Source organism: Engystomops pustulosus, chromosome 3 (genome assembly GCF_040894005.1).
Source record: "Engystomops pustulosus chromosome 3, aEngPut4.maternal, whole genome shotgun sequence".
Lineage (NCBI taxonomy): Eukaryota > Metazoa > Chordata > Amphibia > Anura > Leptodactylidae > Engystomops > Engystomops pustulosus.
The window spans coordinates 139,566,608-139,586,859 of record NC_092413.1 but is presented as its reverse complement, the minus strand read 5'-3'; the positions used below and the strand labels follow the sequence as shown (position 1 = coordinate 139,586,859).

At 40.7% G+C, this 20,252-nt stretch overlaps 1 protein-coding gene across 3 annotated transcripts in view; it reads left to right on the top strand.

Moving 5' to 3' along the window:
- The window catches only part of MCPH1 (microcephalin 1), a 206,916-nt gene that overhangs the window by 12,247 nt on the left and 174,417 nt on the right, over positions 1–20,252 (top strand). For all 3 annotated transcript variants that reach the window (XM_072142312.1, XM_072142313.1, XM_072142314.1), the window contains exon 9: positions 4,209–4,321. In XM_072142312.1, the coding sequence (XP_071998413.1) occupies positions 4,209–4,321 (113 nt within the window). The remainder of the gene's footprint in view (positions 1–4,208; positions 4,322–20,252) is intronic.

Here is a 20,252-nt window from a genome sequence, read left to right as displayed (position 1 = left end):
GCACCCCAAATGACATGTCTACTTTATTCTTTGGGTCGGTACGATTAAGGGGATACCAAATTTGTATAGGTTTTATAATGTTTTCATACATTTACAAAAATTAAAACCTCCTGTACAAAAATAATTTTTTAGATTTTTCCAACTTCTGGTGCTAATAACTTTTTTATACTTTGGTGTACGGAGCTGTGGGTGGTGTCATTTTTTGCGAAATTTGATAATATTTTCAATGATATCATTTTTAGGACTGTACGACCTTTTGATCACTTTTTATAGATTTTTTTAGATTTTTCAAAATGGCAAAAAAGGGCCATTTTCGATTTTGGGCACTATTTTCCGTTACGGGGTTAAACGCATTGAAAAACCGTTATCATATTTTGATCGGGCATTTTCGGACGCGTCGATACCTGATGTGTTTATGATTTTTACTGTTTATTTATATTTATGTCAGTTCTAGGGAAAGGGGGGTGATTTGAAATTTTAGGTTTTTTTATTATAATTTTTTTTTTTAAACTTTTTTTTATTTTTATTTATACTATTTTTCAGACTCCCTAGGGTACTTTAACCCTAGGTTGTCTGATCGATCCTATCATATACTGCCATACTACAGTATGGCAGTATATGGGGATTTTCTTCCTCATTCATTACAATGTGCTATCAGCACATTGTAATGAAGGGGTTAAAACGAAATAGCCTCGGGTCTTCGGGAGACCCGAGGCTACCATGGAGACGGATCGCCGCCCGCCGATGACGTCACGGGGAGCGGCGATCACAGGTAAGATGGCGGCGCCCATGCGCCGCTATCTGATTGAGGCTGCCGGCAGCCCACGCTGTAAAAACACCCGCGATCGGTGCTAGCACCGATCGCGGATGTTACCGGTAAGCCTTTGCTGCAATATGCAGCAAAGACTTACCGGCTATGGAGAGGGCTCAGCCCGTGAGCCCTCTCCATGCAGCGCGACGCGACCGCCGCCGTGAATACACGGCGGGCGGTCGCGAACCGGTTAAAAAAAAAAAAAAGAATATTTTGCTTGAGGTGAGTAAAGTTTCTAGGCAGACTCCTCTATCTGCAGTTGTCCATTTGCTAGACACATGCTTTTTTTGGTGTCATATTAAAGATAAGATATCATCTTTAAGATTGCATTAAGCTTGTGGTTCTGTGATCTACTGAACCGAAAATACAGGCAGTTAACTCTTTTGTGACCCTTTGGAAAAACTTTACATATCATTACAATTTTTACTACAAGACAAGTTCTATTTTTCATTACATATGAGACCGTAAAGGACATCTTTTACCAGGAGCAAGGGTTGTACACCAAGCACACTGATGGTGTGTGCCCACTCTTCTTTTAACTTCTTATTCCATGTTTACTTTTAATGGTGTGGTTTTCTTTTGTTTTTTTGCAGACTAATAACTAAAAATGTGAATTTTTTTGGCATTTTCTCCTTTCCAAGTTTTTAAATAAGCAGTAAAAGTTAATTGACTATATTAAAATATATACAATGTTTATCCATCACCCTTCAGTTACAGTGAGTAGTGCAAGTTCTTGTGCAGCCTTAAACAATGATATTATATATGTCCAACTGTTTTTGTATCTGACAGAACCATAAGTATGATGTATTCTGAAAGATGAGATTCTTCTCTTAAATAGGACACAAATGGTACCAGAGGTCACATTAATGCATCTATAAGCATCTATGATGCGTGTACAGTCATTTTTACTGCTAATAGTAGTCCAGAGTAGAAAAAAAAACACTGGACTCCCCTCTCCCTTTTTACTGAGCCCCCAGTTGAAGCCCGTTCTTGCTCCTCACTGCTGCAGCCTGCTGCTTTGTGCTGATAGCCAAGTGCAATCTCTCTACTCTCTCTGCTATATGTTTGCATTATAAAGTATTTTAATTATTGCCACCCATCAGCGTGTCCCTCTCTCTACAACCGTATCTCCCCCCACTGCGCTCTTTCAAATGTGCAAGCACTCTGGATCTGACCTCTGCTTCTTAGAGACCTACATTCCTTTAGCATTTATGGGCCCTCATGTAAATGTTAGTGTAACCCCCTTCTGCAAGTAATATTTTCTTTATTTGACAATTGTACTACCATTGTTGTTCTACCATTGGAATTTTTTATTTTTTTTTGGGGGGGGGGGAAACGGTTGACATTTCTTATAAAAGAGGGAATTCTAGAATGGACATTTTTATCCCCAACCTAAGGAGGCTGTTTAATGGGGCAAAATCTGAAGACTGTGTCCCATTTAGGAGTGATATAAGAGTGATTGTTTTAGAAAGGAGTTACTATTGAGAACTGCTATAATTATTACCTATTGATCAGAGAAACGCTGGAGGTCCTGTGGACGTTTGTGAATTATTGATGCACCGGTTCCTTGGATGCTGCTGCTCTCTTCAAAAGTCCCAAGCTGGGTCAGATGGTTCAATTGTAGAAGAACTGGGAAAGAACCAAAGCAGCTCCACTTCAAACACCCAGCTTTCCCAGACTACCTACAAATAATTGTTACTATAAAATATGCTTAACTACCTCCCTTTTTCGTTAATATCATTCCAATGTTCTTATCCATTGATATATAATTGTATACTTAGTGCTGTAAGGAAAGCAGCAATTCTGTTAAAACTTCATATCTAGTGTCAGGATTTGAAATTCAGTAACAGGACTGTGAAACAATGTGGAAATGCAATAAGAAAAAAATTGATAAAAAAAAAAATAAAATGTGTATTAAATTTTCTTTGTACAGTATTTTTTTCCAATTGTTTGGGATTTGTTTTCCCCCTCTGTGTTAGGACCTGGTACTCTTGGTATTAATCTGCAGGCGAGCATCTACTTATTTACATGCTGGATCTCTGGATTATTAGAGCTAAAAAAAAGGTTATAACTGTACACTGAAAGTGTAAACAAAAGAAATGCACAACATCCGGCTATTAATAATAATAATAATCATCTAGTATAATCATAGTATATTGTCTGAATTGTCTGGAGAAATTGTGACGTTTTCAACAAACACCCAAGGAGCACTTACTCCAACCACTTAAAAAAGAGCTCCCTACACGTTACAACATGTTGTGTTGTCAGACTATGATTAAACCTCTGCCAACTGAAATTTTATTTGGCCCATGTGCCTTATTTTGTATACACTTCTTTGCTCATTTCTGATCCCCACTAGCTTGACACACCTACTCAGGGCTTCTATCCTGACTGCAGCACAGATGCCGCCCTCCGATTATGATCGACACATCTTAGAGTGAGAGTCTGTCCGATGCACTGACCCCATGATCATGTAAGTGAAATGGAGGTTGCTGGAGGTACAAGGCATTTGAACTAGCCTAACTCCGGATTGGCAGAAGCTGGATGTCAGACCTGAGCCCACACATTTCACAAGATATTGGTCAAAAAATCTGTTCATATTAAGTAATAAAGCAAAGTTGTAACTTTCATTTTAAGTGTTTGATTCTATTTTATGTTGTGTAGTATGCAGCTCGGCACTTAGTTGCATAGCAGATGGCACTTTTAGCACCAGAAAGTAAGGGGCACGCATACTATTGATTCACGTTAAAAGCCAAAGTGGAGAAAGAGGATTGCGCATATTGTACGGCACAGCAGGGGAGGCCTGGAGTGGGCTTTGTCCTGTAGCTCTTAATCACAGGCTCAGATACATCTCATCTATTGCTAGTTTTAATCTGGATCAATAGAACTTTTTTCTCTGTTGACCTGAGATATGTTTTATGATGTGGAGAGCAGAAGGTCATGGAAATAAATTTCCTTTCAGATACTGCATTATAGCTATTGATGTACATTCTGTACTATACATTTTAAGATGTGAGTGAATGCATATATACGCAGGGGTGCTTGGCCAGGAAGGGTGATCTCAAGTGTTCTCCATCTTAATGCTTATGGCTGATTGATCTTTGCTGCCATTGAGCACTACATATGATCAACCTATTTTTACATGAGCACAGCAGTGCACCTGTGTCTTTTATCATGCATTTTATCATGGAGGAGTCTTTAATGTCCCTTAAAAGGCTGTCATACATGAATACAGATATCATTGCGATACATGTGATCTCCAGCGTAGAAGCCACTGGGGTGATTATAACGTTCTTGTCTTGTGTCCAATAGTGTTCGGTACAATGAGCCGTTAAACGTGGTTTCAAGGTTGATAGTTTTCAGCCCTAATTAGATGTTTCATTTCATTGATTTCTAGGTGTTGGAAGTAAAACTTCAGCTTGTGATGCAATAGGCGGCCTGTCTGAAATGTTTAATGAACAAAGAAATAAATGCACAGAGGACTCGCGGAAAACGGAGAGAGGCAGAAAGGTCAGTTGAACTGTAAATTACTTTGATTGGTCCTTTTTTAGTGTTTTGCTCAGCAGTGGATTTTTGAATGTGTTGCACAAATCTGTATTGATTTGGTAAAGTACTGAAGCAGTTGAATATGCCGCTAATGCCTACAGCTTATTGACTTGTCTCTTCTGAACAGCAGTGACAAAGCTGTGGGAATAATTTGTACATTGTATGCAATGAGAATGGAGGTGAAAAGCATAAAAAAATACATAAACGAGTTATTACTTTGCTGTCTATTTTGCAGAATAAGCGTAGAAACATCTGCCATATCACGGTCATTGCCTTAACTACTTAAGTAACCTATTATAACAACTCTGGTGACAGGGAATGTTAGGTACGAGTGCAACAGGCAAGGAGTGGAGCAGCAGCTGGAAGAATAAAGAAGTATTGCCCATAAAGCTGATGTTAGTTTTTACATTCTCAAAGTAAACCTGAGTAATCAAATGATATCATAAAGCCAAGATGTGAAATACTGGAGCTGAATGTAAAATGTGTTTAACCAGTGCTTCAATAAGTCATTGTATACAGTCTTGTTTAGCGTCAATAGCAGAAAGGCTTGAAATGCCTCCAATGAGCATGTGTATCCAGTATGTCAACTTTTTGTGTATGGCCTTGTGGACAACACTGCTCATGAAAATATTAAGTAATTTAGTCAAAATGTTTAGTTGGCTATATCAATTTGATGATGTTTTGTATGTTGGTATAACCTACTCCTTTTGGTGGAATTAGGCTTCCATGTTATGTCAATTGGGGTGTCTAAATTTGCCCCAACTGCAGATACTGTAGGAAAACTGGATCTGACATGCTAAATTTCAAGGCTGATCTTTTTATCTTTTTTTGCTACTAACAGGCACTGGTTTTGCTATCCTATAATTAGAACATGTGTAGCTTCAGATGACTGACACCTATATCCAGGGGGTATTTGCCACTAGGCACCTCGGACATGGTGCCTAGGGTGGCCTGCTGAGGAGGGGTAGGACAGCATGGAGTACATTTTAAATTAAAAAAATAAATGGTGAAGCGATCGCTGCCGTGCAGCTCAAGTTTTTTGAGCAGGCCTAGGGAACATCGGCCCCCAACTGGTATTTGCTTCTCTTCCTCTCCCAGCAACACGAAGTAAAAAGGGTAAAGGTTCTGCCGTGTGATGTCACAGGTCCTGCATCGTTTCATGCTGCTGGTCAGAACGCACCCAGAAGTGGGGAGAAGTTTCCTGCATTTAGATAAGTAGAAGAGATTGGATGGTTGTAGCAGTGCTATGTGTGTTTGAGATAATGTAAGTTCATTCCCTCTAATACAACATCCCTGTACATCTCATACACACAGCTGAGGAAAAAGATGTAGCAGAGCTGCATGGGTTTTAAGGGCTTGAGTGTAGGTTACATCCATTCCCTCATACACAAATCAGCAAATCTGTGTTTATTATCTCCTTTGCACACAAGGACATAATATGGATAGAGCTCACAGGCAACAAAAAAAATGTAAAAATATTTTTTTTAAAAGTAAATTTAAATCATCCCCTTTCCCTAGAACATATATAAAAATAAACACTAAAAATCATAAACCTATTGGTTATCACAGTGTCACAAAATGTCTGTTCCGTCAAAATATTAAAAAGAATATTCCCGGCCTTGAACACCACAACGGAATATAGCCCCCAAATCCCACTTTTTCAACATTTTTTTTTCTTCCATGAATATTTGAATAAGAAATGATTCAAAGGTCATATAATTAATATAAATTAAAATTTCAGGACGTCCCACAAAAATGAAACCTTACAAAGGCCTTAAACCAAAGTGTGTTCTTTTAGAACGATTGGAGTAAAAAACAAATGCTAAAACAAAAAAAGTGCTGAGTCCTGTGAGGGTTAAGGGCAGGGATGTATGTTAAATCCATTTCCTCAAACACATGAAGCTCTGCTACATCTATTTCTTCTAACTCACACAGTCCTTCTACTTCTCTCTACAACTGCTATACACAGCTGTGTGTTTGAGGCAAAAGATGTAGCTGAGCTGTGTGTGTTCAAGCGAATGGAGGTAATTGACAACCATTCTCTCAAACACCCATAGCTCTGCTACATCTATTCCCCCAGATGTGTGTTTGAGGGAGTGGATGTAGCAGAGCTGTGTGTAACCAGAGAGTGCTAGCATAAGAGGGTAGGCCTTAGCCTGGTCGCATATGCGTTTCTATGAAAACGCATGCGATCTGTAACCAGAACCCAGTGTTTTGCATTAAAACAATGCAAGACACCGGGTTTTGGTTACTGATCGCATGTGTTTCCATAGAAATGTGACCGCACCCTGCAGGTAACACACAGCTCTGCTACATCCACTCCCTCTATCACATTGGACAAAATGCATCAAACACGTGTTCTGTAAGTCGTATCGTGTGTAACTAACAATGTTACACACCACAAGCTGCTGCTACTAATGTAATGTATTTACATGTGATTAAATATTTTGCCCAATGCATTTCTAAACAAAATGCAAACACCTTGTGTGACCGCATCCTGAAGCTTTTTGTGCATGCATGTACGTCATAATGCCGTTAAGAATGTATGAATAGGCTCAGCCCTCTTCATACTTGCTGGATGTTTTCTGCATCACATAACCACAGCAGACACCCATGAACGGCTGTTAACCATTAAAATGGTTTATCCAGTTAAGTGCCAGCTTTGAATGAGTTTCACCATCTTGGACAGATGTCACATGTCCCTTCCAATGATAGCCTGGAGTCTATATGAGACTCCAATACCTGTCATTGGGTGAGATTTATAACATTGGTAGGAACGATTAGTACCCTAGGGGGGCCTAAAAATTAAAATTGCCCCCCTTCCTTAGAACTGAGATACATGTGGCAAAAGTCCAGATTCTTTGAAATATAAAAAGGGGTAATTTCCAGTAGTGAGCCTCGTAACAGAAATGGCATCTAAATGACAGAAAGGCCACATGGTTATCATTTTACAACACACAAAAAATGTTATAAAACGTGATCAGAAGGTTGTATGCTTCCTAAATCCCCCCCCCCCCAGTAGTATATAGCCAGCCCCCTGTAGTATATAGCCAGCCCCCTGTAGTATATAGCCAGCCCCCTGTAGTATACAGCCAGCCTGCCCCCTGTAGTATACAGCCAGCCTGCCCCCTGTAGTATACAGCCAGCCTGCCCCCTGTAGTATACAGCCAGCTCCCTATAGTTTACAGCCAGCCCAGCCATCCCCCCCTGTAGTATACAGCCCAGCCAGTACTTAAAAAAATAATAAACTTATATGCTCGCCCTCCGGCGGCCCTGATGTTGGCACGGCTCCTCTTCAGTCTTCTGTAACAGCCTGCAGAGCGCGGCCATGTTATCTGCCGGCATGCGCATACTATGACGCCGCCCCAGGTGACGTTATAGTATGCGCCGTCCAGGAGATAACATGGCCGCGGCTTGCAGGGTGTTACAGAAGATGGAAGAAAGAAGAGGAGCCACGGGGAAGCCAGAAGAGGAGCCGTGCCAGGGCCGCCGGAGGGTGAGTATTTAAGTTTATTATTTTTATTGACTCGTATAAAAGCCAATGTGAGGTTTTTCAGCACATTTTTTCTGCTGAAAAACTTGGCTTATACAGTAGTGTATATGGTATATATAAATTTGGTATACCCGTGATCCTACCGATCCAAGGAATGAATAAGAGATGTCATTTGGTGAAATGTAAAAACAGTGTTAAAAAAAGGTGCAAAACTTTTTTTTCTACCATTTCATTGCATTTGGAATTTTTTTCCAACTTCGACGTACACGGCATGAAATATAAATAAATACCCTCACTAGCAAGTTCAATTTGTTACACAGAAAATAAACCCTCATACAGCTCTGTACACAGAAAAATACAGTTATAGATTTTTAAATATGAGGAGTGAAAAATGGAAACGAAAATGGCCTGGTCCTTAAAGAGTTATTTATAAGAAAACGCCGTAACTCTTCAAGGACCACCTGCTGACTTTAGACGTCTCTACAGTTTTCTGCTGCTCTTGTTACCGCTTCTCTCTTCTCCGCTCATTTCACCATCGAGCTGAAGGAGCGCAATGCACGGAGGAGCACCACTGCCGGCTCTATAGACCCACCAGGTCTAAAGGGGTAAATCAGAGCTGCGGGGTCTAATTAGACCCAGTATAGCTCTGATGAGCACCACAAGTCAAAAGTCGTGGTTTCCTTATGTAACCAATGCTCTTATTGATGCCTCAGTTACAGGGGAAAACTTGTAAAGTAAAATTAGAGAAAGAAAAAAGTGAAAATGTCCCCCAGGGGTCTTTTATGACCTCGTGGGGTAACACATAAAGTAAAAACACACCCACACACAAAAAATATTAATACATTGACATTTCCCCATATAATAAAACCGAATCCCCCTCTACACTACTAAAAACAGACCGCCTAGTCGCCCCATTTGCCCTAGGCTATACATATTATATATCAAAACGACCAAAACTAAATAGGGAATTCATTAATAATGTTCCTTTTCAGTTATTTTGAAATAGTAAAAGAAATATGTACTATAAATAATAAAAATCCTTTTAACCCCAAATTAAGAATACAAATAAAAAAAAAAAAGTTTAAACTTTTATTACATTTTAACTAGCTCTATGTGTCCCTGAAAAAAAAACACACCGCAAAAAAAGTTATGGCCCTCAAATCGCTGCTTACAAATATAAGGATGTTTGGGACTTTGTGGTTTCCTGTGCCCAGAAAAAGCAGGGTCTTTTGCCATTGCCGATAAACAGCTGTCCTTGGACTCATGTGCCCATGAACTTCATCACGGACCTGCCGCCTTCAACAGGCAATACCATAATCTGGGTGGTGACTGACTGTTTTTTTTTTTTTACCGATGTCTCATTTTGTCCCTCTTCCAGGTCTTTCGTCTGCTCCGCGTCTTGCCAGCTTCTTCTTTCAACATATCTTTGGTCTACATGGTCTTCCTTAACACATAAGGGGAGATTTATCATAAGCCTCTTAGAGCAGAACTGCTCTAGTTGCCCATGGCAACCAATCAGAGCTCAGCTTTCATTTTCCCACAGCTGTTTATAAAATTATAGCTGAGCTCTAAATGGTTTCCATGGGCAACTAGAACAGTTTTACCTCAGAAACCTGATGATAAATATCCCCCATAGTCTCTTATCGCGGAATTCAGTTTGTTTCCCACTTCTGGCATACTCTCTGTAGCCAACTGCAGGTAAAGTTGGATTTCTCCTCAGCTTACCACCCTCAGTCCAATGGACAAGTAGAGAGGGTTAACCAGACTCTGCTATGTTATCTCCATCATTTTGTTTCTGCCGTCAAGACAACTGGTCCGCTCTGTTGCCGTGGGTGGAATTCTCCTATAATTCCCTGGATTCCGAATTCTCTGGCTCCGCTCCCTTCTTCATTGTCTATGGACAGCATCCACGTCCTCCTCTTCCTCTGCCTGTGTCCACGCATTAATACGGTGTCCTACAAGCTGCACCTTCCTCCCACCATGCGCATCCCGAACTCCTTCCATGTCTCCCTGCTCAAGCCTGTCGTCCTGAACAGCTTCTCCCGACAAGTATCTCCTCCTCCGGCTGACTCCTCTGACATCTATGAGGTAAAGGAGATCCTCGATATCTTGGGAGCCCGAGGACAACATACTGGACCTTGATCTCCTGCAGAGATTTCTCCTTCCCAAGAGGAGGGGGAGGCTGAAGGGGGGGTACTGTAACGGGTGTTCCCGTGACCCATATCGTGGCTCAACTGTGCCCCTCGCTGCCTGCAGGCGCAGCGCCAGTGCCACTCACCTGTCCATATTCCGTATCCCCGTCCGCAGCATGCGCTCATCTACGTCTCCTAGTGCGCGCCAGCCTCAGGAAATTTAAAGGGCCAGCGCACCGTTAATTGGCGCTGGACATTTTCCCAGAAGGCTATTTAACCTTGCCTTTTCCATCACACCCTTGCGGAACTTTGTGTCTGCACCATTGAGAAAGCTTCCCTACGACGTTCCTAAGTATTTCTCTGTTCTTGTGTGTTCCTGCTCCTGAGTCCCGTGTTCATGCGTTTCTGTGTGTTCCTGCTCCTGAGTCCTGCGTGCTTGTGTTCCCGTTCCAATCTGCCTGGACCTCCTGTTACTGACCCCAGATTCGACTTGACCTTGCATCTCTGCCGCCTGACCTGACCCTGTGCCTGAAGCTGACCACGAGATTGTCTTCCGTTAAGGTACCTCAACCTCGGCTGCCACTGCTGGATAGTCCCATCTGTGGAACGGACCTGGTGGTACCGTGCTGCAGCAAAACCATCCCGCTTTGCTGTGGGCTCTGGTGAAGACCAGTTGCCACTTGAATTCTGGTCCCAGGTGTCGTCTAATATCGCCAGCCGCGGTGGTCCAGAGGATCCACTGATCCCAAAACCTGACACAAACCTAAACCTATATAAATTAAGGATCCTTTTAATCATACTTAAAGAATAAAGATTTTCCAACTTCATAGTTCATTGTGCAGAATAATAAATGGTGCCTATAGGAAGGACTATTTAATTCCTACAGATCTGAAAACTGTAATATACAAACAGGAAAAGGGGTGTAGCGAGACATTTGTAGAAAATCATTTTGGTGTCATTTGGTAGAAACCAGTATGTGGCACTAGTTTTTCAAAAGGGAATAATAGGCTAAACAAGTGATGGTCATTCAGGACCAAAAAGGATAGAAAATCCAAACAAAAGTAACCTGCATTCCAAAATCCCAATGGATATGTGCTCAAATAAATTGTCTTGATAAGTTGTTTGCTAACCTAAATAGTATGTGCTGTATGTTAGGTATGTTATGCTGTAAGTTACAATTTCTACCTATTCATCTTCTCGCCTAGCATTTTAATGATTTCCTCCACGAATAGAGTGATATGATTTATGTGAACATGACTGCTTGTGTTCTAACATGTTGCGTTAACATCATTGCTGCATTTCTAAATGTGACGGCTAATGGTGTTCATCACAGTTGTTGCTTTTGAACACAATACATGACATTTTTCACTTTCCTCACATTTATCAGTTTTTTCAATTTTCTTTTTATCTCCTTTTATGAATTTTTATTTAAAAAAAACACATCACACATTTTTAAAGTTTTGTAAGCAACTAATGGTTACAATTCCTATTTTGATCATTGTGTATATTCACTTTTTAGGTAGGGCTGGCTAAAGCTTCATGCACATGATCGTGTGCATTTTCCCGGCCTCGTGCATCGAGGTTGTGTGCTGTTGCCTCGCAGCCTGTCTGACATGGGCAGGTGAGCGTGTGCTGCAAAAGGGGGGAAAGAAGGGACAAAAATGGGACCTGCCCTATATTTTGCGCTGAGAGTGGGTGGGATGAGGCATTGTGCATGCACCACACTGAATGTGCACAAAAAAAAACTATGCAGCCGTGAGTTCACATGCATGAGGCCTTATAATATAAAGGGTAGATGTTATGTTCCTGAGGTTTGACTTGTAATAAAGTTCACTGCGTTGTGACATGACAAAGTTAAGAACACACTTTAACTTTATTTTATGCACAAGGCCATGGATTCCACAGCCCCATGCATAAGCAGACTGGCTGGATCATATAGATAGGGCAGATCCCATTCCTGTCTGTATTATGGCAGGGGCAGTCCTCTTTCATGTTAAAGATTGCCTCTGTATTTACAAAAAAAAACCTTTTCTTCAAAGTCATTTTTTAATGATCTGAAGTGTCACATCTTGCCTGAGATGTGCCATGCTAAGGCACTGGAGTAGGAGTGCTGCTTCAGAATCCTCCAGTATCGTATGAAATATCATTTTCCCTCTTTAATGTTAAACATTAGCTCCAATGTCATGAGCAAAGGAACTGAAAAGAATCACACTATGTCAATTCAGACACTGCTCTATTTGGCTTCAAAATGACCAAGAAGTATGGTTATTGGTGCTATAAAGATGAGAATTTCGCAAATGATGTAGAAACTGGGATCTGAGCATCTTTATCTGAACCTCAGTGTTTTTAGTGCTGAGTTTCATAATCTGAAAAATAACACCAGACATTTGGTTCTAGGTGCCGCATTGAAACTGGAAGGGCAGCCTATTGCCAAGACTATTTTCAGCTCATTTGCCTGTGACATTTGAGGTAATCATTAACATAAAAGATTGAAAATGATAATTCCTCCCCCTCCTGAGAATATTGGTACACTCCTCAAAAAAATAAAGGGAACACTTAACCTCTTCACATTTTGAAGAATGGCGATCGGTTGCCAGGACAGCCTCAGGTATACCCAAGGCTGTATGGCTTCTGCAGATTCGTTACAATGTGCCAATCTAAAAACGCTATATAGTGTGATACAGTAGTATTGCAGTATATGATAGGAACGATCAAAGCATCTAGGGTTAAAAAACAGTAACAAAAATAATAGTTCTAAAAATAATAAACTGAAAACAATTTTTAAATAACCCTTTCCCTACAACTGATATAAAACAAAGCAAACATGTTAGATGTTACCGCATCCAAAATAGCCTGATTTATCAAAATATGAAAGCGGTGAACCCGTAACGGAAAATAGCTCCCAAATGTCCAAAACGCCACTTTTACACCATTTTCCATCACGTAGATATAATCTAAAGTGACCAAAAGGTCGCACAGTGCTCAAAATGGTGGCAATAAAAGCGTCAGCTCATATCACATAAAATGGTGTGTTACATCTCTGTACACTGAAGTATGAAAAAGTTATTAGCGTCAGAAGACGGCAAAACTATATATTTTTTTAAATGCGTTTTTTTATAAACACATTTGAAATATTTTTCCAGCTTCCCATTACATGTTATTGAATAATAAATAATGTCACTGAGAAGTAAAATTTGTTATGCAGAAAATAAGCCCTCATACAACCCATACACGGGAAAATGTAAAAAGTATAGAGTTTTTTTGAAGGTGGGGAGCAAAAATGAATTACTGCGTCCTTATGTGGCTAGACAATCCAATATCACTCCAGTTGCAATCAGTTGCACATACTGTTGTGCAAATGGAATAGACAACAGGTGGAAATCATTGGCAATTAGCAAGACACACTAAAGGAGTCTTTCTGCAGGTGAAGACCACAAACTACTTCTCAGTACCTAGGCTTTCTAGCTTTATGTTTTGGTCAATTTTGAATGTTGGTGGTGCTTTCACACTCATGTTAGCATGAGATGGACTCTTTAACCCACACAAGTGGCTCAAGTAGTGCAGCGCATCCAGGAGGCACATCATTGTGAGCTGTAGCCAGAGGGTGGAGGCGCTACCAGGAGACAGGCCAGTACACCAGGAGACGTGGAGGGGGGCCGTAGGAGGGCAACAACCCAGCAGCAGGACCGCTACCTCCGCCTTTGTGGAAGGAGGAACAGGTGCAAAATGACCACCAGCAGGCCACAAATGTGCATGTGTGTGCACAAATGGTGACTGCAGATGCTGTGGAGGGCGATCTGCTGCCTGCAACATCCCCTCATCATGACCAGTTTGGGTCAATAATGGTGTGGGGTGACATTTCTTTGGAGTGCCGCACAGACCTCCATGTGCATCCTGCAAGATAAAGGCATCAAAGCTATGGACTGGCCCGCTCGTTCCCCAGACCTGAATCTGATTGGGCACATCTGGGATATACTTTCTCGCTCCATTCACCAACGTCGCATTGCACCACAGACTGTCCATGAGTTGGCGGATGCTTTACTCCTTGGTCCGGGTGGAGATCCCTCATGAGATCATCCGTAACCTCATCAGAAGCATGCCGAGACATTGTAGGGAGGTCATACAGCCACATGGAGTTCACACACAATACTGAGCCTCATTTTGACTTGTTTTAAGGTGATTTCAAGTTCGATCCATTTTACTTAGTAACACCCAGTATATTAAACAATGCACAGAAATAAAAATGGTACATTTGACATTATATAATAAGCAATGCATATGAGTGCAACTGAAGCCAATAATTGCAGTAATGTGTGTAGAAATATAGTATAGCTATAGTAGAAAACCGTGAATAACATGGAAACATGTTGAACAAGAGAAACAGTAACTTTACGAGTTGACCAGATATGATCAATATTAGTCCAATAACCTGGAGGTAATAAAAGACTAAAAAAATACAAGACGGGGACAAAGAGAAAGGGAAAAGGGGGAGGGAAGTGATAGGGTGGAGCAGAAGATCACCCACACCAAACATGATGCAGCCTGCAGTCAACCAATCGTCTATAGCAGGTGGGGAGCGGAAAATGAGCCAAAGAGACCCGTTAAAATGAAACACTTTATATTTTCCATCACTTGTACGCAACTTCTTCATGTGCATAATCGGCTTCAGAAGATAAGAAAGGAATTTTCTGTCTCATGACTATAATAAAATGGCCAAGTAGACTCTTTATATTTTGAAATGGGACCAAGAAACATGGACAGCAGCGCTAGCTCGGAAGAGTGATTGACTCTCCCATGGCAGAGATTGTTATATAGCTTAAAAATGGCTTGCCACTGCTCCTGGACAGGTCCACATTCCCACCATATTTGGAGCATGGAGCCTACCGTATCTCTACATCGCCAACATAGATCTTGTAAGAAAGGCAGAAAAGGCCTGAGGGTGTGCTCCAAAAAAGGCATTTGGAAGGACACCATTTATCATTTGTGAGACATGCCCAGAAAAACCAGGGTTATGTATGAAAGATTGCTTCCGAATTTATCATACATCCCTGGATTTTTAGATTACCCCGCTGTTACCCTGATGTACTATGCACAGCTTATCCATCATGCCGAACCTTCCCTTCTAAGCCCTGTCATGTGACCAGCCCGTAGATTACTGCCCCATATGGGCTTTTTATGTACCCGGGAAAACATGCATCATGATTTTTGGGTGTTTGTCTCCTTTGGCAGGACCTGGGCGCAAGATGACATAATGGATATTTTTTACTATGCACCATCCATTATGCATTTTTGGGGGTCCACCTGTGGGGTTAAAATGCTAACTATACCCCCAGATTAATTCATGGAGGGGTGTAGTTTCCAAAATAGGGTCAGTTCTTAGGGGTTTCTACTGTACTGGTCCCTACTGGCATCTACAAATGCTTCATGATGCCCAAAAGAAAAAAAATATGTACAATGTCTGTGCTCCAAATGCAAGTTATTTCCTTTTGAGCCCTGCCATGTCTCCATCCTGCAGATTATTCCCACCTATGGGGTATTGCCCTAAACTAGGTAACCCGCAGAATGATTTTTGATGTGTTTTTCCCCAATGGCATGAGTTGGGCAAAATGCTTTTGTCACTACAATGGCATGTTTGAAAAATTTCAATACATTTTACTCTGCACTACTCACTTTGTATCACATTTTAGCCAGCATCTTAGGGGTTAAAATGCTCATACAATCCTGCATACATTCTTTGAGGGGTGTCCTTTCCAAAATGGGGTCACTACTTGAGGGTTACTATTGTACTGGTACCTCAGGGGCTCCCCCAACACCAATCTAGTGAAAACGGAGCTCCAAAACAAAAATTTTGCTCATTTCTCCTGAGCCCTGCCATGTCTCCATCCTGCAGATTACTGCCGCCTATGGGGTATTTCTCTAACCGGGGTAACCCGCAGAAGTTGCTACTAAAACTTGAAACATTTTCACATCCGTAAAAAAATGGAAACATAAAACAAATTATGGAAATAAAAAGAAGACCAATGGCAAAAAGGTTTTTACAAAAATAAAAATGTGGTTTGGCTTTTTGTCCAAAAAGCAGAACATTTGAAACCTTGCAAATTGTAATTTTTTCAAATTTGTCCTAAACTATTGAATTTTTACCCTCCAAAAAATAAACTGATCATCGAAATGACACTACCAACATAAACTACAATGTCTCACAAAAAGCCAATCTCAAAATCACAGGGATATCTTCAAGTGTTGAAAATGTATTACTACAGGAAGAGACACTGGTCAAATTTAAAAAAGGACTGAGCCTTGACGTACAAACAGGCTGCGTCCGTAAGGGTCCGTATGATGGACACTCGTTTTTCTTTACTTAGCTGCTTTTTTTTCAGCCATAATACAAATTCTAACTGTCTATTCAGTAGGACTATCAGCTATGTATCCACCTGACTTCTGCACAACACAACTAAAGGTCCCAAACCCAATTTATAAGGCAAGAAATACCATTATTAACCCCTAGGCGCACCAGGACGTTATAGTACGTCCCCGGGGCTAGATGCTTAGCGCACGGGGACGTTCTATAACGTCCTGCTTCTGGCACCGGCTCACGAACGGAGCCGTCACCAGAAGCAGCGGCTGTCAGCTGTCTAGTACAGCTGACAGCCTGCGCTAACACCCGCGATCGGAGCCGGCTCCGATCGCGGGTGTTAACCCCTTACACGCCGTGGTCAAACATGACCGCGGCGTGTAAGGGTGTTTGCGCTGTGGATCGGATCCCCCGTGCCGCTTACCGGGGGATCGGATCCACTTCTGGGCAGCTCCGAGGACTGGCATGTGCCCCGGAGCTGCCCGGTCTCCATGGCAGTCAGACCCCTTCCGGGTCTGACTGTAAACTGTCTGAGCATGCGCAAGCTTGCTCAGACAGTTTACACTGCTCTACAATAAAATAGTATTGTAGAGCAGTGTATTGAACTTAAACCAGTGATCAGAGCATCACTGGTTCAAGTTCAAGTATGTATAATTAAAAAAAAAGTCAAAAACACTAAAGTTAACACATTAGAATAAATAAAAAATAAATGCATTAAAATATAAGCCCCTAAAATGTCACTTTCCTATAAAAACACTTAATAAAGTATAAAAAACACAAAAACACAAAAAACCCCCGCATATTTGGTATTGCCGCGTCCGTAACAATCTGTATAATAAAACAGAATCATTACTGGACCCGCACGATACACGCCGTAGAAAAAAAATGCAAAAACGTTCCCCTAACCAGATTTGTCAGCCGAAAAATAAAAAAGTTATGCATATGAAAAGATGGTGATGCTAAAATGAACAAGATTTTCTCCAAATTGGTTTCTATTTAGTACAATTGAATAAAATACACAAAACCCCCACATATTTGGTATCCCTGCGTCCGTAACAATCTGCATAATAAAACAGAATCGTTATTAGATCCGCAAAGTGAACCCCGTAAAAAACAAAACAAAAGAAAGCTCCAGAAAAAAGATAATTTTCAATTAATACCCTATAAAAATGCTCTAAAAAGGGATTTAAAAAATGTTATGCACTCTAAAATAAGACCACTAAAAAGAACAATCCTTCTCGCAAAAAATAAGCCCTTAAACAGATTTGTGAGGCGAAAAATAAAAAAGTTATGCATATGAAAGACGGTGATGCTAAAATCAACAACATTTTTGCCAAATTACTTTTTATTCAGTAAAAATGGGAAAAAATAATAAAATCTAGATAAATTAGGTCTTTTTGTAATCGTGGCGACTCATAGAATAAAAATAATATACTATTTTTATGGTATGGTAAACAGCCAAAAAAACCCCATAAAAATCTTCCTGAAAAGTGATGATTTTCATTTCCTCCACCAACAAAGAGTTAATAAAATCTCACCAATTAGCCTATAGATTCCCCCAAATTACGTACCAGAAAAGTGCATCTCATGTGGCAAAAGAAATAAGCCCCTATAGGTCCACATTAAAAAAAAAAAAAGAAAAAAATTATAGCCTGTACAATGTGACATAGCAAATATGATCTGCATGGCGCCTCCTTCCCTTCTCTGCCCGGCCGTGCGCCCGTACAGCAGGTTACCACCACATATAGAGTATCCGTGCACTCAGGATAGATTGGGTAACAAACTTTGTGGAGCCTTTATTCATTTAATCCATTGTAAATGTTTAATTTTCCACCCAAAATGGGTGTATTGTGAAAAAATATTACAATTTGCAGACTGCACCTCCATTTTGTTTTAACCCCTATAAAACACGTAAAGGGTTAACAAACTTCTTAAAAGTGGTTTTTCATACGTTGAGGTGTGTAGTTTCCACAATAAGGTTAATTTACGAGTCTCACTATTATTTAGGCCTCTCAGTGTCAATTAGAAGTTGAGCAGGTCCATCTAAATACAGGTTTTGGTGATTTTACAAAAAATGTGAAAAATGATACCTAAATTCTGAGCCTCATAACATTCTAGTAAAATATGTAGAATCTTAAAAAACCATGCCAGCATAAAGCAGACATTTGGGAAATGTAAGTTATGAATTTATTTGGGAGCTATGACTATCTGCATCAAAAGTAGAGAATTTACAACGTTGAAAATAAAGAATTTTTCCAAATTTTTGCCAAATTTTGTTGTTTTTCATAATTAAACGCAAAAGATTTCATCCAAATTTTTAAACTAATTTGAAGTTCAATGTGTCACGAGAAAACAATCTCAAAATCCCCTGGATATCTCATAGCGTTCCAAAGCTATAACCACTTATAGTGACACAGGTCAGATTTGAAGAATGGGGCCGCGTCCTTAAGGCCAAAAGAGGCCTAGTCCTGTAGGGGTTAAACCTGACAGGGCACCTATGATGTGAAAACCTTTTCTGGTTACTACCTATTGAAGCTCATCAAGAGAATGGCAAGAGTGTGCAAAGCAGTAATCAAAGTAAAAGGTGGCTACTTTGTAGAACCTAGAATATAAGTCATATTTTCAATTGTTTCACGCTTTTTTGGTTAAATATGTAATTCCACGTGTTAATTCATAGTTTTGATGCCTTCAGTGTGAATCTACAATTTTTATAGTATGAAAATACAAAAAGCTCTTTGAATGAGAAAGTGTGTCCAAACCTTTGGTCTGAACTGTATACACCCCCCTGAACCCCCCCCCCCCCAGTATCACATAGATGTATATACACAGTCTCCTCTTCCAGTATCACACGCAGGAATACATAGAGTTCTGGAGCCCATACAACCCACCCGAGAGAAATGCATAGATACATACAGCCCCCCCCCCCCATACATTCCCCGTTCCGCCGATGCACGCCGGCCTTGTCTTCTATCACAATGACAGTCTCCAGTTGCAGGGTGTGACGGCATATTCTCCACACTCTGCTTTTTTGGCAGAGCAGGGAACGTACAGTTCCCTCGCTCTGCCATAGACACGGATAAGCCACCGCCTGGTTCTCTACACTAGCTGCTATTTTAACAGCCAGTTAAGGAAAACGGACCCGGAAATATAGTGGGCAATTCAGGCAGTCGCATGGTCGAATTGCCCACTGCTTGTGGGGGCCCCGGGTCCAATAAACCGGCCCTGGTCACATCACCTTCTCATTTTCTGTCTTATTGGTCTAGATGCCCTCTTATTTCCTAGTACTTGGCACATGCTTGCACTGTGGACTGATGGGATAGGACCATATTGCACATCTGGTGGAGCAGATGTAAGGTTTTAAGCAAATTGGTGCACAAACAGTAATTATTCAATATTAGCCATGACATGCAGTTGGTGAAGAGCCAGAAAAAATGATTTTCTAACATTTTAAAAGTTAGATTATCTTAATTTAAAAATCTCACCCAAGGCTTTTGCAGATGTTAGATACAATACAAGAAGCCCTGATCTCAACTTTTAACTGTATTAATTCAGTAATATTATCTTTTAGCAGGCAGGCACTCTAATATGTGGTTCTATGAAGACTGCTTGTTTACTAGATGCTTTCTTTTATACTGACCAGTCTTGAGAATTTTTGCATTGTAAGCTTTACATCAGTAGATTTCCGTGTGCTTCTGCTTCCATGGAACCGTACTTCCATTTTGTCTGGTAATTGCTGCCTTGCACTCTTGGGTTCTTTCTTGGGTTCTTCGTTCCAGATGTAAAGTATGACTGCTCTGCCTCATATGCAATTCATAATGTGAACAATTAAATGCATAGTTCACGTCATTGGCAGACATAAACAAAAGATTTTTTTTTTTCTCCAATCTTAATAAATTCCCCCACTGTATACATATGTGT